The sequence below is a fragment of the Lates calcarifer genome, unplaced genomic scaffold, assembly GCF_001640805.2.
Source record: "Lates calcarifer isolate ASB-BC8 unplaced genomic scaffold, TLL_Latcal_v3 scaffold_20_43, whole genome shotgun sequence".
NCBI classification, from domain to species: domain Eukaryota; kingdom Metazoa; phylum Chordata; class Actinopteri; family Centropomidae; genus Lates; species Lates calcarifer.
The window spans coordinates 141476-157273 of NW_026118149.1; the positions used below are offsets into that span (position 1 = coordinate 141476).

At 46.4% G+C, this 15798-nt stretch overlaps 1 protein-coding gene across 4 annotated transcripts; it reads left to right on the forward strand.

Moving 5' to 3' along the window:
* Positions 1–293: 293 nt before the first annotated feature.
* LOC108894323 (dynamin-1) lies at positions 294–15379 on the forward strand. Of its 4 annotated transcripts, none has more exons than XM_018692990.2 (24): positions 294–783; positions 3072–3145; positions 3228–3377; positions 3517–3720; positions 5122–5220; positions 5520–5680; positions 5889–6031; positions 6127–6262; positions 6629–6696; positions 6777–6915; positions 7277–7363; positions 7605–7675; positions 7802–7853; positions 7982–7993; positions 8351–8464; positions 8565–8674; positions 8861–8972; positions 9086–9097; positions 10465–10632; positions 10716–10802; positions 10921–11075; positions 11155–11325; positions 12361–12396; positions 12700–13589. In XM_018692990.2, the coding sequence occupies exons 1-23, from the start codon at positions 623–625 to the stop codon at positions 12380–12382; spliced, it is 2508 nt and encodes an 835-aa protein (XP_018548506.1). In that variant the 5' UTR covers positions 294–622; the 3' UTR covers positions 12383–12396; positions 12700–13589. The 4 variants fall into 4 exon arrangements, with proteins under 4 accessions (XP_018548506.1, XP_018548501.1, XP_018548486.1 ...); XM_018692985.2 differs by lacking the exon at positions 12700–13589 and adding an exon at positions 13596–15379 and having other exon boundaries at positions 295–783; XM_018692970.2 differs by lacking the exons at positions 12361–12396; positions 12700–13589 and adding an exon at positions 13596–15379 and having other exon boundaries at positions 295–783.
* The last annotated feature ends 419 nt before the right edge of the window (positions 15380–15798 follow it).

Sequence of the window (15798 nt, forward strand, 5' to 3'; positions counted from 1 at the left end):
GTCCCACTTTATTTTTAGTTTAATAAGTTTAAATTCTCTTCAGCGCCTCCTGAGTTTGCGACGTTGAACAGCAGCTCTGCCCCCCCCCCCGTTCCAGGTGTCATCTGCTGCAGTTAAACACCAACACACCGGAAGACAGGCCTTTAGCTTTCACAATAAAGGTAGAGGAAGTGCAGGTTTTTTACTCCGTCAAACCACTCATTTATTTTTGGTTGAGCGGCTACACACGGGTTTTATTTTGAAAGTCCGTACCGGATGTGTGTGTGTGTGTGTGTGTGTGTGTGTGTGTGTGTGTGTGTGTGTGTGTGTGTGTGTGTGTTCCGGTGTGATGCGGACTGGTCCCTCCCTTCAGCGGAGCAGAGGAGGAGGAGGAGGAGCGGGAGCTGAAGGTCACAGCTGGAGGAGCATCATCACCAGAACCTTCATCCACTGATATCAGACCGATAATCGATCAGCTGATCGGATCCATCAGCCCCTCGAGGAGCGGGACCGCGCCGTGAGACCGGAGCGACAGACAGATCAGCTGCAGCATCACCGCCTGTCTCCCCCCTCGCCTCCATCACCAGCCTCCACCTGTCTCTCCGCTCCTCCGCCTGTCTGTCTCTCCGCCCGTCTCTCCGCCATGGGGAACCGGGGGATGGAGGAGCTCATCCCGCTGGTGAACCAGCTACAGGACGCCTTCTCCTCCATCGGCCAGAACGCCAACCTCGACCTGCCGCAGATCGCGGTGGTAGGCGGGCAGAGCGCCGGGAAGAGCTCGGTGCTGGAGAACTTCGTGGGCAAGTGAGTACACCTGTGTGTCTGTCTACCTGTGGGTCCGGTTCGGTCCGGTCTCCCTGGTCACAGGGAGTCTTAGAGCCGCTGTCAGAGGGAGACGCCTGGCTGACTGCAGGCCGGCTGACCCGCTGAATAAATCCAGAACCTGAGACTGTTCAGTCATAAATGTTAGATTATATAATATATAACGGTACTCACGCGTTCTCAGGTTAAATTATATAATATATACATTTATTTATATTTAATATTTTATGGTTGATGATGTTAAACATCACAGAGAGCTGAGATTAAACATTAAAGATATTTCTGTGTTAATATTAATATTATTGTTCTCTCAGTTTATTCAGGAATATTATAGTTTTACATAAAAACAATAAAATATCAGATAAACAATAAAGCATGCAACAGAGTTATAGTCAAATATCAAATATCAGACCAGATACGACCCACAGGAGCGTACCTTCGTTGTCATGGTGACACAGTTCGAAACACATGGTTGAATATCAGTTTGGGAAGTAATGGTGCGTTCCAGTTCTACTCAGTTCAGTTCCTGGTCAGAAGTTTGAATCTGAACGCCTCCTTAAGTCAGAGCAACCCCACCAACCCTGACATCAGAATCCAAGATGGCTGCTCCTCATCAACAGCAGTGAACTCTCTGCTAATGTTCCTGTTTATAGCAGCTCAGTCTCATTAGTTTCAGTCAGACACAGAGAACTGTTCAGGTTTTATCTGTGGACATGTTGCTACGCTGTTTGTAGAGCGATGTTAGCAACTGTTGCTAACAACAGCTAGTTTGAGATACATCTGAATCAGTTCACCTTCATGAGCTGAGCTCTGCGGTAAATGTAGCGACAAAGATGCTAAGCGCTTGTAAACGCCCCTGATGAAGTCATAGAAACTTCCTGTGATTTCATTTTGAAAGAGCAACAGCCAATGAGGGAGCTCCACCCCTCAGCTGACCGACCAATCACGTTACAGCCTTGTCACTCCTCTGCGAAGTAAAAGTTTGAAGCTGCAGTAACACGTTTGACAGATGGCGACACTGAGGACGGTCAGTGCCTCCTACAGGCTGTCACTACCAACCACAGTCTGACTGCAGGGTCTGTTTCAGTCTTTATTCTGTGAAGAAATTATTTTCCAGATGTTTCCACTGTATAAAAATACATTTATTGATCTATTATTGATTATTTATGTTTACTGTGATCAGTTTGACTTTGGTTGTTGCCGACTTTAAATTTAAACTCTGGTAAATGAGGTGAGACCTCAGGATGTTCTGTTGACTCTGATGTTTGTTGTCAGGCTGGTGAAGACCAGAGGACCAGCTTGTCCCTGCTGGTCCCTGCTGGTCCTGGTTGGTGACCCAGTCTGAGTATGATGATGGCAGATGTTGTTTTGGTCTCTGAGGTCTGTAGTTTGATTGGCTGAATATTTTTATCTTCCTCCTCAGCCCGAGGATGAGGAGTCTCTCTCTCTCTCTCTCTCTCTCTCACTCTCTCTCTGTCTCTTTCTCTCTCTCTCTCTCTCTCTCTGCCCTCTCATTGGTCAGTGTTGGTCATGTGACTCAGCAGGGTTTTCGTTGAACCAGCATCGCATGACAATAACAGCGTGATGTGTGTGTGAGTGTGTGCTGACTGCAGGGAATCAGACACTGCAGCCCTGCAACACACACACACATACACACACACACACACACTGTGAGGATGTCGTGACAACGTTTCTCCTCAAGCTGCAGAGTCAGTGTGAAGGATTCACATCATATATACAGAACAGAACACAGTAGAGCAGAGTAGAGCAGAACAGAGTAAATAGAATCACGATCAGGACTCTGGAGGCTCCTGCTGTTTGTCGATGAGACTCTGATTCTGAATCAGCTCAGAAATACAGGAACTAAAAACATTTGGATGTATGTTTCCTCTCAGGCTCCGCCCACGCTGATGTGTATCCTTCACCCGATTGGTCACACTCTGATCACATGAGGCACATCAGTCTAGCCTTGACTCTCAGTGGTAAATGTAACATGGAGAATGTCTTTGTCAGCTGCTGCTGTTCTGTTACATTTAGCTTGTAGTATTTTCTCTAACCAAACAACTGCAGAGTTGACAATCTACTTCCTGTTTACACTGATTGTCGCCTCATGTCCTCACTACGCTGCCTGTAACCAGAGTACCCTGACTGTCCACAGTCCAACACATTCACACACTTGCCTGACACCAGGTCCATGTTGATCTGGTCTCATTAATAAACTCTGAAACTGGTCTTTATTAACTCTGCTGTCCTCCTCCTCCTCCACTCAGAGACTTCCTGCCTCGTGGTTCAGGTATCGTCACTCGGCGCCCCCTGGTGCTGCAGCTTATCAACTGTCCCACAGGTGAGACACAAACGATGAACGGTCCTCAGACTGGACCTGTTGGTTGTGCTTTGCTGACGCAGGTTTGTCCTCCTGTGATCAGAGTATGCTGAGTTCCTGCACTGCAAAGGAAAGAAGTTCACCGACTTCGATGAAGTTCGTCAGGAGATCGAAGCTGAAACTGATCGAGTGACTGGACACAACAAAGGAATCAGTCCGGTCCCCATAAACCTGAGAGTGTACTCCCCCAACGGTAACGCACTGATACACACTGATAAACACTGATACACAGACACACACTGATACACAGACACACACTGATACACACTGATACACCTTGTTCAGAACCAGTGGATGGTGTGTTGATGATCAGCTGTGTGTGTGTGTGTCAGTGTTGAACCTGACTCTGGTGGATCTTCCTGGGATGACGAAGGTTCCTGTCGGGGACCAACCTGCCGACATCGAGCACCAGATCAGAGACATGTTGCTTCAGTTCGTCACCAAGGACAACTGCCTCCTATTGGCTGTTTCTCCGGCCAACTCTGACCTCGCCAACTCCGACGCTCTGAAGATCGCCAAGGAGGTCGACCCGCAAGGTCCGAGTCCAGAACCAGACCTGCACCTCCTCCTCTGCTCCTCCTCTACTTCTCCTCCTCTACTCCTCTACTCCTCCTCCTCTGTTCCTCCCCTGCTCCTCCTCTACTCCTCCTGCTCTACTCCTCATCTATGTCTCCTCTTCTCCTCCTCTACTCCTCCTCTATGTCTCCTCCTTTACTCCTCCTCTACCCCTCTACGTCTCCTCTTCTCCTCCTCTACTCCTCCTCTACTCCTCCTCTGCTCCTCTTCTACGTCTCCTCTTCTCCTCCTCTACTCCTCCTCTGCTCCTCCTCTACGTCTCCTCTTCTCCTCCTCTACTCCTCCTCTACTCCTCCTCTGCTCCTCTTCTACGTCTCCTCTTCTCCTCCTCTACTCCTCCTCTGCTCCTCCTCTACGTCTCTTCTTCTCCTCCTCTACTCCTCCTCTATGTCTCCTCCTCTACTCCTCCCCTGCTCCTCCTCTACTCCTTCTCTACTCCTCCTCTGCTCCTCCTCTACGTCTCCTCTTCTCCTCCTCTACTCCTCCTCTACTCCTCCTCTGCTCCTCTTCTACGTCTCCTCTTCTCCTCCTCTACTCCTCCTCTGCTCCTCCTCTACGTCTCTTCTTCTCCTCCTCTACTCCTCCTCTATGTCTCCTCCTCTACTCCTCCCCTGCTCCTCCTCTACTCCTTCTCTACTCCTCCTCTTCTCCTCCTCTACTCCTCCTCTACGTCTCCTCCTCTACTCCTCTTCTACTCCTCCTCTACTCCTCCTCTACTCCTCCTCTGCTCCTCCCCTGCTCCTCCTCTACTCCTCCTCTACATCTCCTTCTCTACTCCTCTACTCCTCCTCTACACCTCCTCCTCTACTCCTCCTCTACGTCTCCTCCTCTACTCCTCTTCTACTCCTCCTCTACTCCTTCTCTACTCCTCCTCTTCTCCTCCTCTACTCCTCCTCTACGTCTCCTCCTCTACTCCTCTTCTACTCCTCCTCTACTCCTCCTCTACTCCTCCTCTGCTCCTCCCCTGCTCCTCCTCTACTCCTCCTCTACATCTCCTTCTCTACTCCTCTACTCCTCCTCTACACCTCCTCCTCTACTCCTCCTCTACGTCTCCTCCTCTACGTCTCCTCTTCTCATCCTCTACTCCTCCTCTACATCTCCTCTATGTCTCCTCCTCTACTCCTCCTCTTCTCCTCCTCTACTCCTCCTCTGCTCCTCCTCTACATCTCCCCTGCACCTCCTCTACTCCTCCTCTAATTCTCCTCCTCTTCTCCTCCTGTACTCCTCTACTTCTCCTCCTCTACTCTCCCTCACCCCCTGCTCTACACCTCCTCCCCTGCACCTCCTCCAACAACCACCCCCACCCCCACCACCCCACCCTACCCCATGACGTAGTGGTCATGTGACCTGTGTGTGTTCAGGTCTGAGGACGATCGGTGTGATCACCAAACTGGACCTGATGGATGAAGGAACCGATGCCAGAGACATCCTGGAGAACAAGCTGCTGCCGCTCCGCAGAGGTACATGACATCACAGACAATCCTGCTCTCTGATTGGTTCCCTGCTGTCTGTTAGAATGACACTCGTCTGTGACTCTGAATAAAAAGCAGAATATTTGTAGAAGAAGAAGAAATCAGGCGAGTCATTGTCAGAGACCAGGGTCCCTCAGTGCTGCTGTAAGTGAGATCTGATCCAGGGTCAGAATAAGACAGGACCCAGGATGGACCCTGAGGGATCCAGAGACTCAGTCATGGAGACTAAGACCAGGATGAAAACCAGTAGAGCTCCACAGGTGTTAACAGACTCTGAACTGTGTCAGGTTACATCGGGGTGGTGAATCGCAGTCAGAAGGACATCGACGGGAAGAAAGACATCACTGCGGCGCTGCAGGCTGAGAGGAAGTTCTTCCTGTCTCACCCATCGTACCGACACCTGGCCGACCGCATGGGAACCGCCTACCTGCAGAAAATCCTCAACCAGGTAACAACAACCAGACTCATCCTCTGAGTGTCTGTCCTTCTGCTGGTCTGAACTCGCACAGAGGCTGATGTAGACCAGACCTGGTCCAGCTGAGTCCAGCTGTGGCCACATGAGCCTGTCTCTGGGTCAGAATTCAGACTCTGAAATATGCTCTGCTCTCTGCTTCCTCTGTAACCATAGTAACAGAGCATTTCTCTGTTACCCCTAGCAACTGACCAACCACATCCGGGACACGCTGCCAGGGTTACGCAGCAAACTGCAGAGCCAGCTGCTGTCCATCGAGAAGGAGGTGGAGGAGTACAAGAACTTCAGACCGGATGACCCGAGCCGCAAGACCAAGGCTCTGCTGCAGTCAGTACACCGAGTATTCAGTACTACTACACACTACTACACACTACTACACACTGATACACAGAGTACCTAGTGTGTGTGTCTTTGTGCGTCAGGATGGTGCAGCAGTTCGCGGTGGACTTTGAGAAGCGGATCGAAGGATCTGGAGATCAGGTCGACACCTATGAGCTGTCAGGAGGAGCAAAGATCAACCGGATCTTCCACGAGCGCTTCCCCTTCGAACTGGTCAAGGTAACACACACACACACACATACAGTGTGTATCTAAAGATGGCCGACATGTCTCCTCCTCCTCTCTACGAACATGAAACTACAATATCACAAATACGAGCACCAAGTCTGTGATGTAGTCATTGGGGGGTGGAGCCACTGTGTCGTAGTCTCGCCCCCACATACCAGCCTGCCAATCACAGTCATGACATCACACCCTGTTTTAACATCAAATAATTCATTAAAAACAACAGTCAGCCACCAGGGGGTGATCCAGGTGTGCTTCACTGTGGGAGGAGTCATGTCAGCTATCTTTATTTACAGTTATTGATCAGAATGTGATCAACATTTAACCTGTGTGTGTGTGTGTGTGTGTGTGTGCGTGCAGCTGGAGAGCGATGAGAAGACTCTTCGTAAAGAAATCAGCTACGCCATCAAGAACATCCATGGAATCAGGTGAGTTTAAAGTCCAGGTTTGTGTTTGTGTTACCTGTTACCTGTAGCTGTCACCTGACTTACCCGTGCTCTCTTTTCAGGACGGGTCTGTTCACACCTGACATGGCATTTGAGACGATTGTGAAGCGTCAGATCGCTCAGATCAAAGAGCCGTGTCAGAAATGTGTCGACATGGTGATCAGTGAGCTGGTCAACACCGTCAGGCAGTGTACACAGAAGGTACTACTACTACTACTACTACTACCACTAACAATAATAATACTACTACTAATATTACTACTACTACTACTACTAATAATAATAATAATAATAATAATAATACTAATATTACTACTACTACTACTACTAATACTACTACTAATACTACCATTAATACTACTACTACTTCTTTTCCTGCTCCACACTGACAGATGGAGGCAGTGGTATTCCAGCTGCTCCTGTGTTCTGCTCAGTAAAATTCTTGTTTTTGTCAATGGAGTCTGGTCGTGTTTACCTCTTACATCAGGTTTCACATAACACTTCCTGTCTGGCTCAGTCCCTGACCTTTGACCTCTGACCTTTGACCTTTTGTTGTTTCCAGTTGGCTCAGTATCCAATGCTCAGAGAGGAGATGGAGAGAATCGTCACTCAGCACATCAGAGACAGAGAGAGTCGCACCAAAGACCAGGTCTGTCAGACTCACATTCATCCCATCATATTCATCCCTTCACATTCATCCATCATATTCATCCCTTCACATTCATCCATCATATTCATTCTCTGATTCATGCTGATGTTAGCATGTTAGCTCCCAGCTGTTAGCATGGCTGTAGACTCTTAGTCTAATGTAATCAGATGAGCAGTAGATGAGGCAGTAACTGACACCTGTCTCTCTCTACCTGTCTGTCTCTACCTGTCTGTCTCCTCAGGTGATGCTGCTGATTGACATTGAGTTGGCCTACATGAACACAAACCATGAAGATTTCATTGGCTTTGCAAAGTAAGAAACACTGACACGCACCTGTGATTCCTGACTCCCTGACTCTACCAGACTCACGAGTCTCAGACTCACCTGTGACAGATACAGGTGAATTAATGTACTGATGTGATCCTGTCTGTGTGTCAGTGCTCAGCAGAAGAGCAGTCAGATGAGCAAGAAGAAAGCAGCAGGAAATCAGGTGAGTCACTACAGGTAACCTGATGGAAGTGTGTGTGGGGGGGGGGTGTCCTCATTCATGTTTCTTTCTTTTCTTCTCACTCTGTCTCTCCATCCTCCTCCCTGCTTCTGTGTTGCCATGGCAACCAGGACGAAATCATGGTGAGTGGTTCAGTGTGTGTGTGTGTGTGTGTGTGTGTGTGTTTGGGGGGGGGGTTATGTCCCAGTGGGGACTTAAGGTTAAAGGTCGAGCTGATTCTCTGACAGTAAAACATTAAGATTCATTCTTGTTAGAAAATCTTCTTCTGTGTTCATTGTTTTTATTCTTTTCTGTTACATTCTGTTCAGTAAAGGTTGTTTTAAACGCCTGGTTTCTACCTGTTTACTGAGCAGAACATAACCAATCATCAACTGATTGATTAGTGAGTGATAAATGATCAGTGACAGGGGAAACAGTGTGTCACATGACTGATGTCACTGTCTGTGTTGACGACATTGTGGCTCACCTGTTGTGTGCAGGTGATCCGTAAAGGTTGGCTAACCATCAACAACATTGGCATCATGAAGGGCGGAGCCAAAGAGTACTGGTTTGTCCTGACGGCAGAGACACTGTCGTGGTACAAAGACGATGAGGTAACATCAAAGAACAGTCTGTCTCTACACATAGTAACACCGTGTTTTATTCCTCGTGGTCTCTTTAACGTCATGGTGTTGTTGGTGTCTCCCCCTACAGGAGAAGGAGAAGAAGTACATGCTGCCTGTGGACAACCTGAAACTGAAAGACATCGAGAAAAGCTTCATGTCCAGCAAACACATCTTCGCTCTGTTCAACACTGAACACAGGTCTGATCAATATTTAATATGATCAGCTGATTCCCAACAATCTGGATGGGTGGCGTCCCTCAGGGTTCTGGTCTTGGTCCTCTTCTGTCTCTGTAGGAATGACTGGAGGTTACACCTGTATGCAGATGATACTGTCTGTTATATCTGTGTCTGTCTCCTCAGCCTGAACATTAATAACTGTTACAGGAATGTGTATAAAGACTACCGTCAGCTGGAGCTGGCCAGTGAGTCTCAGGAGGAGGTGGACAGCTGGAAGGCTTCTTTCCTACGAGCTGGAGTGTACCCTGAACGCAGCGTGGTACAACTCTTTACTACATTATTACAGATTCTTACAGTTTCACATCATCAGTCAGTGTTACTCATTATTCCTGCTTCATGTTAACATGTTGTGTTTTATTCCTCCTCCTGCAGGACAAAGAGAAGGTGAGTCACTTCCTGTTTATCACTTCCTCATTCTGTCTGTGAGTCAACAAAGACTGGGTTCACTCATCAAACTGACCTGACCTCTGAGGTCAAATCAGGATTTAACATGTTCAAATCAAATCATCTTTATGTTTCCTGGTGAGGGAGAAATATTCCTGGTGTTTGTCAGAGATTCACTCAGAAACTGAACAGAATGGACAGAAGCAGCTCACACAGGTCAGTTCTCAGAAATATATAAAGGTGTGGACTCAGCATGATTGTTAGAGCTGATAACTGCATCATTTGGTTCAGTTCCACTTATAATATTTATTTCCTCCTGAGAGGTGGTTTTTGTAGTGTAGCAACACAACTAATAGCAGTATAAGTAATTTGTAATTCTAGCAGCAGGTGTTGAGTGGAGTTGTAGGAGCAGCAGGAGACTTGTCATCACAGATCAGACTCTACAGCTCCAGAGGCAGAAATACCTGCAGAAAGAGACAGAAGAGGAGAGAGAGACGGAAGAGCACAATACTACAGGAAAGGGAAGATACTGAGTTAATAACATGTAACATGGGATATGAATCCATACTGTGGAGACAGAGAGAGAGAGAGAAGCTCAGTGCATCATGGGAGATCTCCCAGCAGTCTAGGCCTATAGCAGCATAACTAAGGGATGGTTCAAGCCTGAGCCAACCCTAACTATAAGCTTTATCAAAGAGGAAAGTTTTAAGCCTACTCTTAAAGGTGCAGAGGGTGTTTCTGCCTCCTGGACCGAAACTGGGAGAAGGTTCCACAGTAGAGGAGCCTGATAACTGAAGGCTCTGCCTCCCATCGACTCTTAGAAACTCTGGGAACCACCAGTAAACCAGCATTCTGGGAGAACAGGGTTCTAGTGGGATTGTAGGGGACTATGAGATCTTTAAGGTAAGATGGAGCCTGACCATTAAGGGCTTTGTATGTGAGGAGGAGGATTTTGAATTCTACTCTTGATTTGACTGGGAGCCAATGTAGAGAGGCTAACACAGGAGAAATATGGTCTCTTTTCCTAGTTCCTGTCAGTAATCGTGCTGCAGCATTTTGAATCAGCTGCAGAGTCTTTAGAGACTTGTTGGGGCAGCCTGATAATAATGAATTACAGTAGTCCAGCCTAGAAGTAACAAATGCATGGACCAGTTTATTTGTGTTGTTATCGTTGTGTTAGAGTTCACAGTAAAAAGTTGAAAAGAAACTGAACAGAGGACAAAAATGTTTTCAAACACCGGCAGCAGAGGGGCAGAGCTAGTATACATTAGCATACAGCTTCATGGTAACAGGTGCAGACAGGTGTGTCAGTGTTTGAGTGGTGGGTGGAGGTGGTGTGTGGTCACTCAGCAACCATGTTGTTGCAGGTGGAGGTGGAGGAGTCGAGCGGCGACGGGCAGATCCACAGTCTGGACCCACAGCTGGAGCGACAGGTGGAGATCGTCAGGAACCTGGTGGACTCGTACCTGTCCATCATCCACCGCACCGTCAGAGACCTGATCCCCAAGACCATCATGCACCTGATGGTCAACAATGTATGCCACAGACACACACACACACACACACACACACACACCTGAAATGATGTCATGAGTCATGTGACCTCTCTGCTCCTCAGACAAAGGAGTTCATCCATGCTGACCTGCTCGCTCAGCTGTACTCCTGCGGAGACCAGAACTCCCTGATGGAGGAGTCCCAGGAACAGGTGAGACCCTGAGACAGACAGACAGACAGGTGAACACACAGACAGCAGGTCGACAGTGTAAATCTGCTGTAGACGTTCCTGATCCTCAGAGGATGAACCCTGACACCCCCCCCCTCAGGCTCAGCACCGTGATGAGATGCTCAGGATGTACCACGCTCTGCGCACAGGCCTCAGCATCATCGGTGACATCAGCACCTCCACTATCACCACAGCGATGCCTCCACCTGTCGACGACTCCTGGCTGCAGGTGACGGGAATGCCATCCGGACGCAGGTAACTGTGGCGACAGGTCAGGTGTTACACAGGTACCGAGTGTGCATGGCGTCACCGAGTTGATCTGGTCTCTCCTCAGGTCTCCCATGTCCAGTCCGACCCCCCAGCGCCGGGCCCCACCTGGGCCTCCTCGTCCGGCCGGTCGTGCAGCCCCCGGCCCCCCGGGCCGTCCCGCGGTGTCACCTGACCCTGGACCACCGCCCTCTGTCCCCTCTCGGCCAAACAGAGCGCCACCACCTGGAGTCCCCAGGTAATGTAAACAACAGAAGCTGTAAACTGAAATTTCCCACACTGTGATGTTACCTGAATGCAGCATGAATGTCCTCCAGATGTTTCCAGGTGTTGAGTGTTTCAGGTCAGAGAGGTGTGTCCAGTTTGGTTTAACACACACACAAAACATTACTAAAATAAAAGCCTTCATTTCCTGATTTAAAGCAGACTCTGTTTCTCTGAGTCGTGTGATTGGATCAAACTGGACTCAGTGTTTTATCAGGACAGAAGAAGAAGAAGAGGAGGAGGAGGAATTTTGTGGTCAGAATTTCTTCTTCGTTGGTGCTTTAGACAGAAAAGCAGCGATCCACAAACAACCTGCACAGACATGGAGAAGAAAGACTGGTCTTTCTTTCTTCTTCTCCTCCCTCTGCTCATTCCTTTTCTCTTCATCCTCACACTCATCATCACCTTTTCATCCTCCATTTCAGAGAGAGGTCTGTGAGCTTAGCTTAGCTTAGCACAAAGACTGGAAGCAGGGGGAAACTGTTAGCATAGCTTCATCCACAGTAACAAACCCCCGACAACAGCTGCATGTTACTGAGCTGTTAGTGTTTGAACCACAGATACGAACAGTCTGAGCCACTCGTCTGGTTTCAGTCTGTCTGTCATCACACATTAGCAACACCGCCAATGATACAGCTAGGCTAACAGTTTCAACCCACATCCAGTGTTTGTGCTAAGCTAACCAGGATCTGAAAAACCTCTGCACTGAACAACCTGTCTGTCACACCTGTACATCCACCTGGAGCCATGTCTGTCTACCTGTCTGTCTGTCTGTCTACCCATGTGTCTGTCTGTCTGTCTACTTACCTGTCTACCTGTCGGTCTACCTGTTTGTCTGTCTGTCTACTTACCTGTCTACTCACCTGTCTGTCTGTCTCTGTTTGTGTGATCCTGTGCTAACAGTACCTTATAAGGCTAAACATGAAGCTCTCAGGTGTGTCAGTGTCAGAGGTAGCCCCGCCTTCTGCCCCTCCCCCCTCATATTGACCATATATGGTTATTTTTTCAGAATCTCTATCAGTGACCAGTGAGGAGTTCACCAATGGTACGTCAGCTGTCTGTGTGATGTCACTGTCTTTCACCAACTCTCTCTCTCTCTCTGTGTGTGTGTGTGTGTGTGTGTGTGTGTAGCTCATTGTCCAATCAGATCGCTGTCCTCACATCATAATTAGCTGTGTGATTGACAGCACATCACTCCATCAACCTGTTACTGACTGTCTCTCTCTCTCTCTGTCTCTCTCTCTCTGTTCTCTCTCTCTCTCTCTCTGTCTCTCTCTCTCTCTCTCTCTGCTCTCTCTCTCTCTCTCTCTCTCTCTCTGTCTGCTGTTTGTTTGTTTGTTGTCTTCAGAAGGAGGGCTCCTGCATCTCTATCACGATCCTCCAGACCAGCCTCTGACTCCTCCCTCTAATACACACACACACACACACACACACACACAATTTGAATACTGATCAGGTTCTGATCAATAACTGTAAATAAAGATGGCCGACTTCCCACAGTGAAGTTCAAACGGGGGGTCGCTGTACTGTGATGTCATGATTGACAGCTGTGACTGTGACTCCACCCCCCAGTCACTACATCACAGACTCTAAAATGATGTCACCAAACAAAGATCATTTCATACCGCACCACACCAGCTCCTTCTGGTTCAGACTGTTTACACTGGTTCAGACTGCCAACAAGTTCCAGTTGGTTCCAACAGGTTTTGACTAGTAAAAATGGGGTTCACCTTCTTTGGGGATCCAACTGGTTCCTACCGGTTCTAGCTGGTTCTGACATGTTTCTACTTTTGGTAGCTGGTCCCAGAAGGTTCCCACTGGTTCCAGGTGGTTATGTTATGTTTTCGGAGGCCTGTTTATATGATCCTGTCAGTCAGAGAGGCATTCACAGTCAGTAGATATTCTCTATTCATGTTGAGTTTAGTGTCATCGGCATAAAGATGTGTATAACCATCTATTGTGTTCTATTCTCAGTCTATCAGACTCTGTTCTCTTTATTTACTGTTTGGTTCTAAACAGTTCTCACTGGCTCCAGCCAGGTGTGTCTGGTCCCAGATGCTTTGACTGGTGCCAGTTAGTTCTGACTGGTTCTAACTGGTTGTAACTGGTCCTAGCAGAGTACTGTTTTTTATCTGCCGTGACCTTTGACCCTTAAACCTCCTGCCTGTTTATTTTTCTGTTGATTCACTGTTGTTCTCCTCTTTTCTCTTTCTTCGTGGTTGTTTTCTGTCGTTTTTTTCCCAGTCGCCCCAGTAAAGGTAGCCCCGCCCATGGAGAGAGCCCCCAGTCTTCTATTGAGGGTTAACCTGACCCGAGTGTGTGTTTGTGTCTACTGAACTGTTCTACTGGTCTCTACTGATGATGATGTGTTACTGTGAACTTTACTAGTAATAATGATAATGATATTGATTATCCGCACATTATGAATATATAGCAAATGATCAGCAAAGTACTACTGCAATATCGAGTGTATAAATATGTTGTCCAGTTGTCTGCCTGCTGTCAGGAGGGTGAGACAGGCCAGCTGCCTGTCTGTCTGCCTTCACTGTCATATATCACATCAAAAACAGCAGCGACAGCATCACGTGATTATCAGCTCACATCAGGTTTATAACGTACTGTACAAACCTCCAGAGATGATGCACATCTCACTCCTCTCTGGACTTTCAGGCTGGTCTGGGATCAGACCTGTGCACACAGCTAGCCTGTTAGTTAACTGTATGCATACACTACTAGTCTGTTAGCTGTTAGCTTGCTGCATCATCTCTTGGAGTTGAGTTGTGTTTTTATTTGCAGTTTTGTTCCTCATGTCTCGAGCTAAAGAGATTTAATCTTTTCTTTACAGTGTAAAGTTTATATATTGTGTTAAGTTATGTATTTATTGATCTATTTATTGTTTTATTTATTATCTGCAGTTCTTGCCAGTATGGCATTTATCAATGTTAGCTGTCACCTTGTTAAGAATATATTGGTGTTTCCCTGGTGTTCACTTTCTTTCACTGAAACCAGAGAATCTACTGTCTTCTACTGTCATCTGTTCTTTACTACCATATGATTTTAACCAGTTCCAACTGGTTCTGTGTGACACTGTTCATATTGGTTCAATCAGGTTCTAACTCTGACAGGTTCCAGCTGGATTAAAACCAGAATCAGTACCACAAACCGACAACAACAAATACTGACAGTGTGAAGGTTTCATTGATTTTACATTTTATTTCCGTTTCCTGAGAAGAATTAATAGATAATAATAGAATTTGGATTGAAGTAAGTGACCAACTGGACTGACCCACTGTAACTAGTTTACAAATCAACCTGTTATTAGAACAAATGATTTCGAGAACATGTCAACAGGAATTATTAGAAAACAGCATAACCTCAAGTTGTTAATTAAAATCAGTTTTGTTGAATAATCACTGTATAAAAACACCATTTGTGGCAATAGAAATGAATCCAGTGGTTTGATAAATGAGTTGAGGAGATGGAACTGTTGTAAATTTAGGTCACAGAGTATTGATCCAGACCTTCAGGAGTATTAATGTTCAGCAGCTGCTGACTGAACTGAATCTAAACTATCTGCTGATCTATTTATTCTACCCGTGTGTTGTTCATGTTGTGTTGTCTCTATAGAGTTAGTTGAGCTCTGAGCTACGTTCAACACACCACATGTTAGCAGAGTGTTTGTGAAGTGTCCTTGTGTTCAGACTAATGTCAGCATGGTTGTTTTGAATGTTCTTTATTGATCAGTGAAGTGTTGAACGCAGCGCAGCAATGGTGATCGTTCACTCTGTGGTATTAATATTAACGTTTACAGATTATATGAAGATGATAATGTATCTTATATATGTGAGGAACATATACATAGATCTATTAAACTGAAATATGCAGCAGCCCACACTGTAGTGTGTGTGTGTGTGTTTGTGTGTGTGTTACAGTGTGTGTATGTGTGTAGCTGTGTTGTGTATCTTAGTGTCATGTGATAAGGGCCAACACAGACATGTTGACATGAATAAAGTTTGTGTGAATGAAAATGAGTGTCAGGGGTTGTTTTTTTTTTTTTTTTTTTTTTTTTTGAAAAAGTTTTGGGAGAAACTTTTTAAACTAATTTGTTCTAAACGAAACTTAACTGGTTTTAAACTAAACTAAACTAAATTGGTCCTAAAACTCTCTATACTAAACTAATTAATTCTAAACTAAACTGGTTCTAAAATAAACTAAGCTAAACAAGCTCTAAACTAAGCTAAACCAGTTCTAAGCTAAGCTAAGCAAGTTCTAAGCTAAGCTAAATGAGTTCTAAATGAAACTTAACTGGTTTTAAACTAAACTAAACTAAACTGGTCCTAAAACTTACTTAAAATGTCTCTATACTAAACTAATTTATTCTAAACTAAACTGGTTCTAAAATAAACTAAGCTAAACAAGCTCTAAACTAAGCTAAACAAGTTCTAAG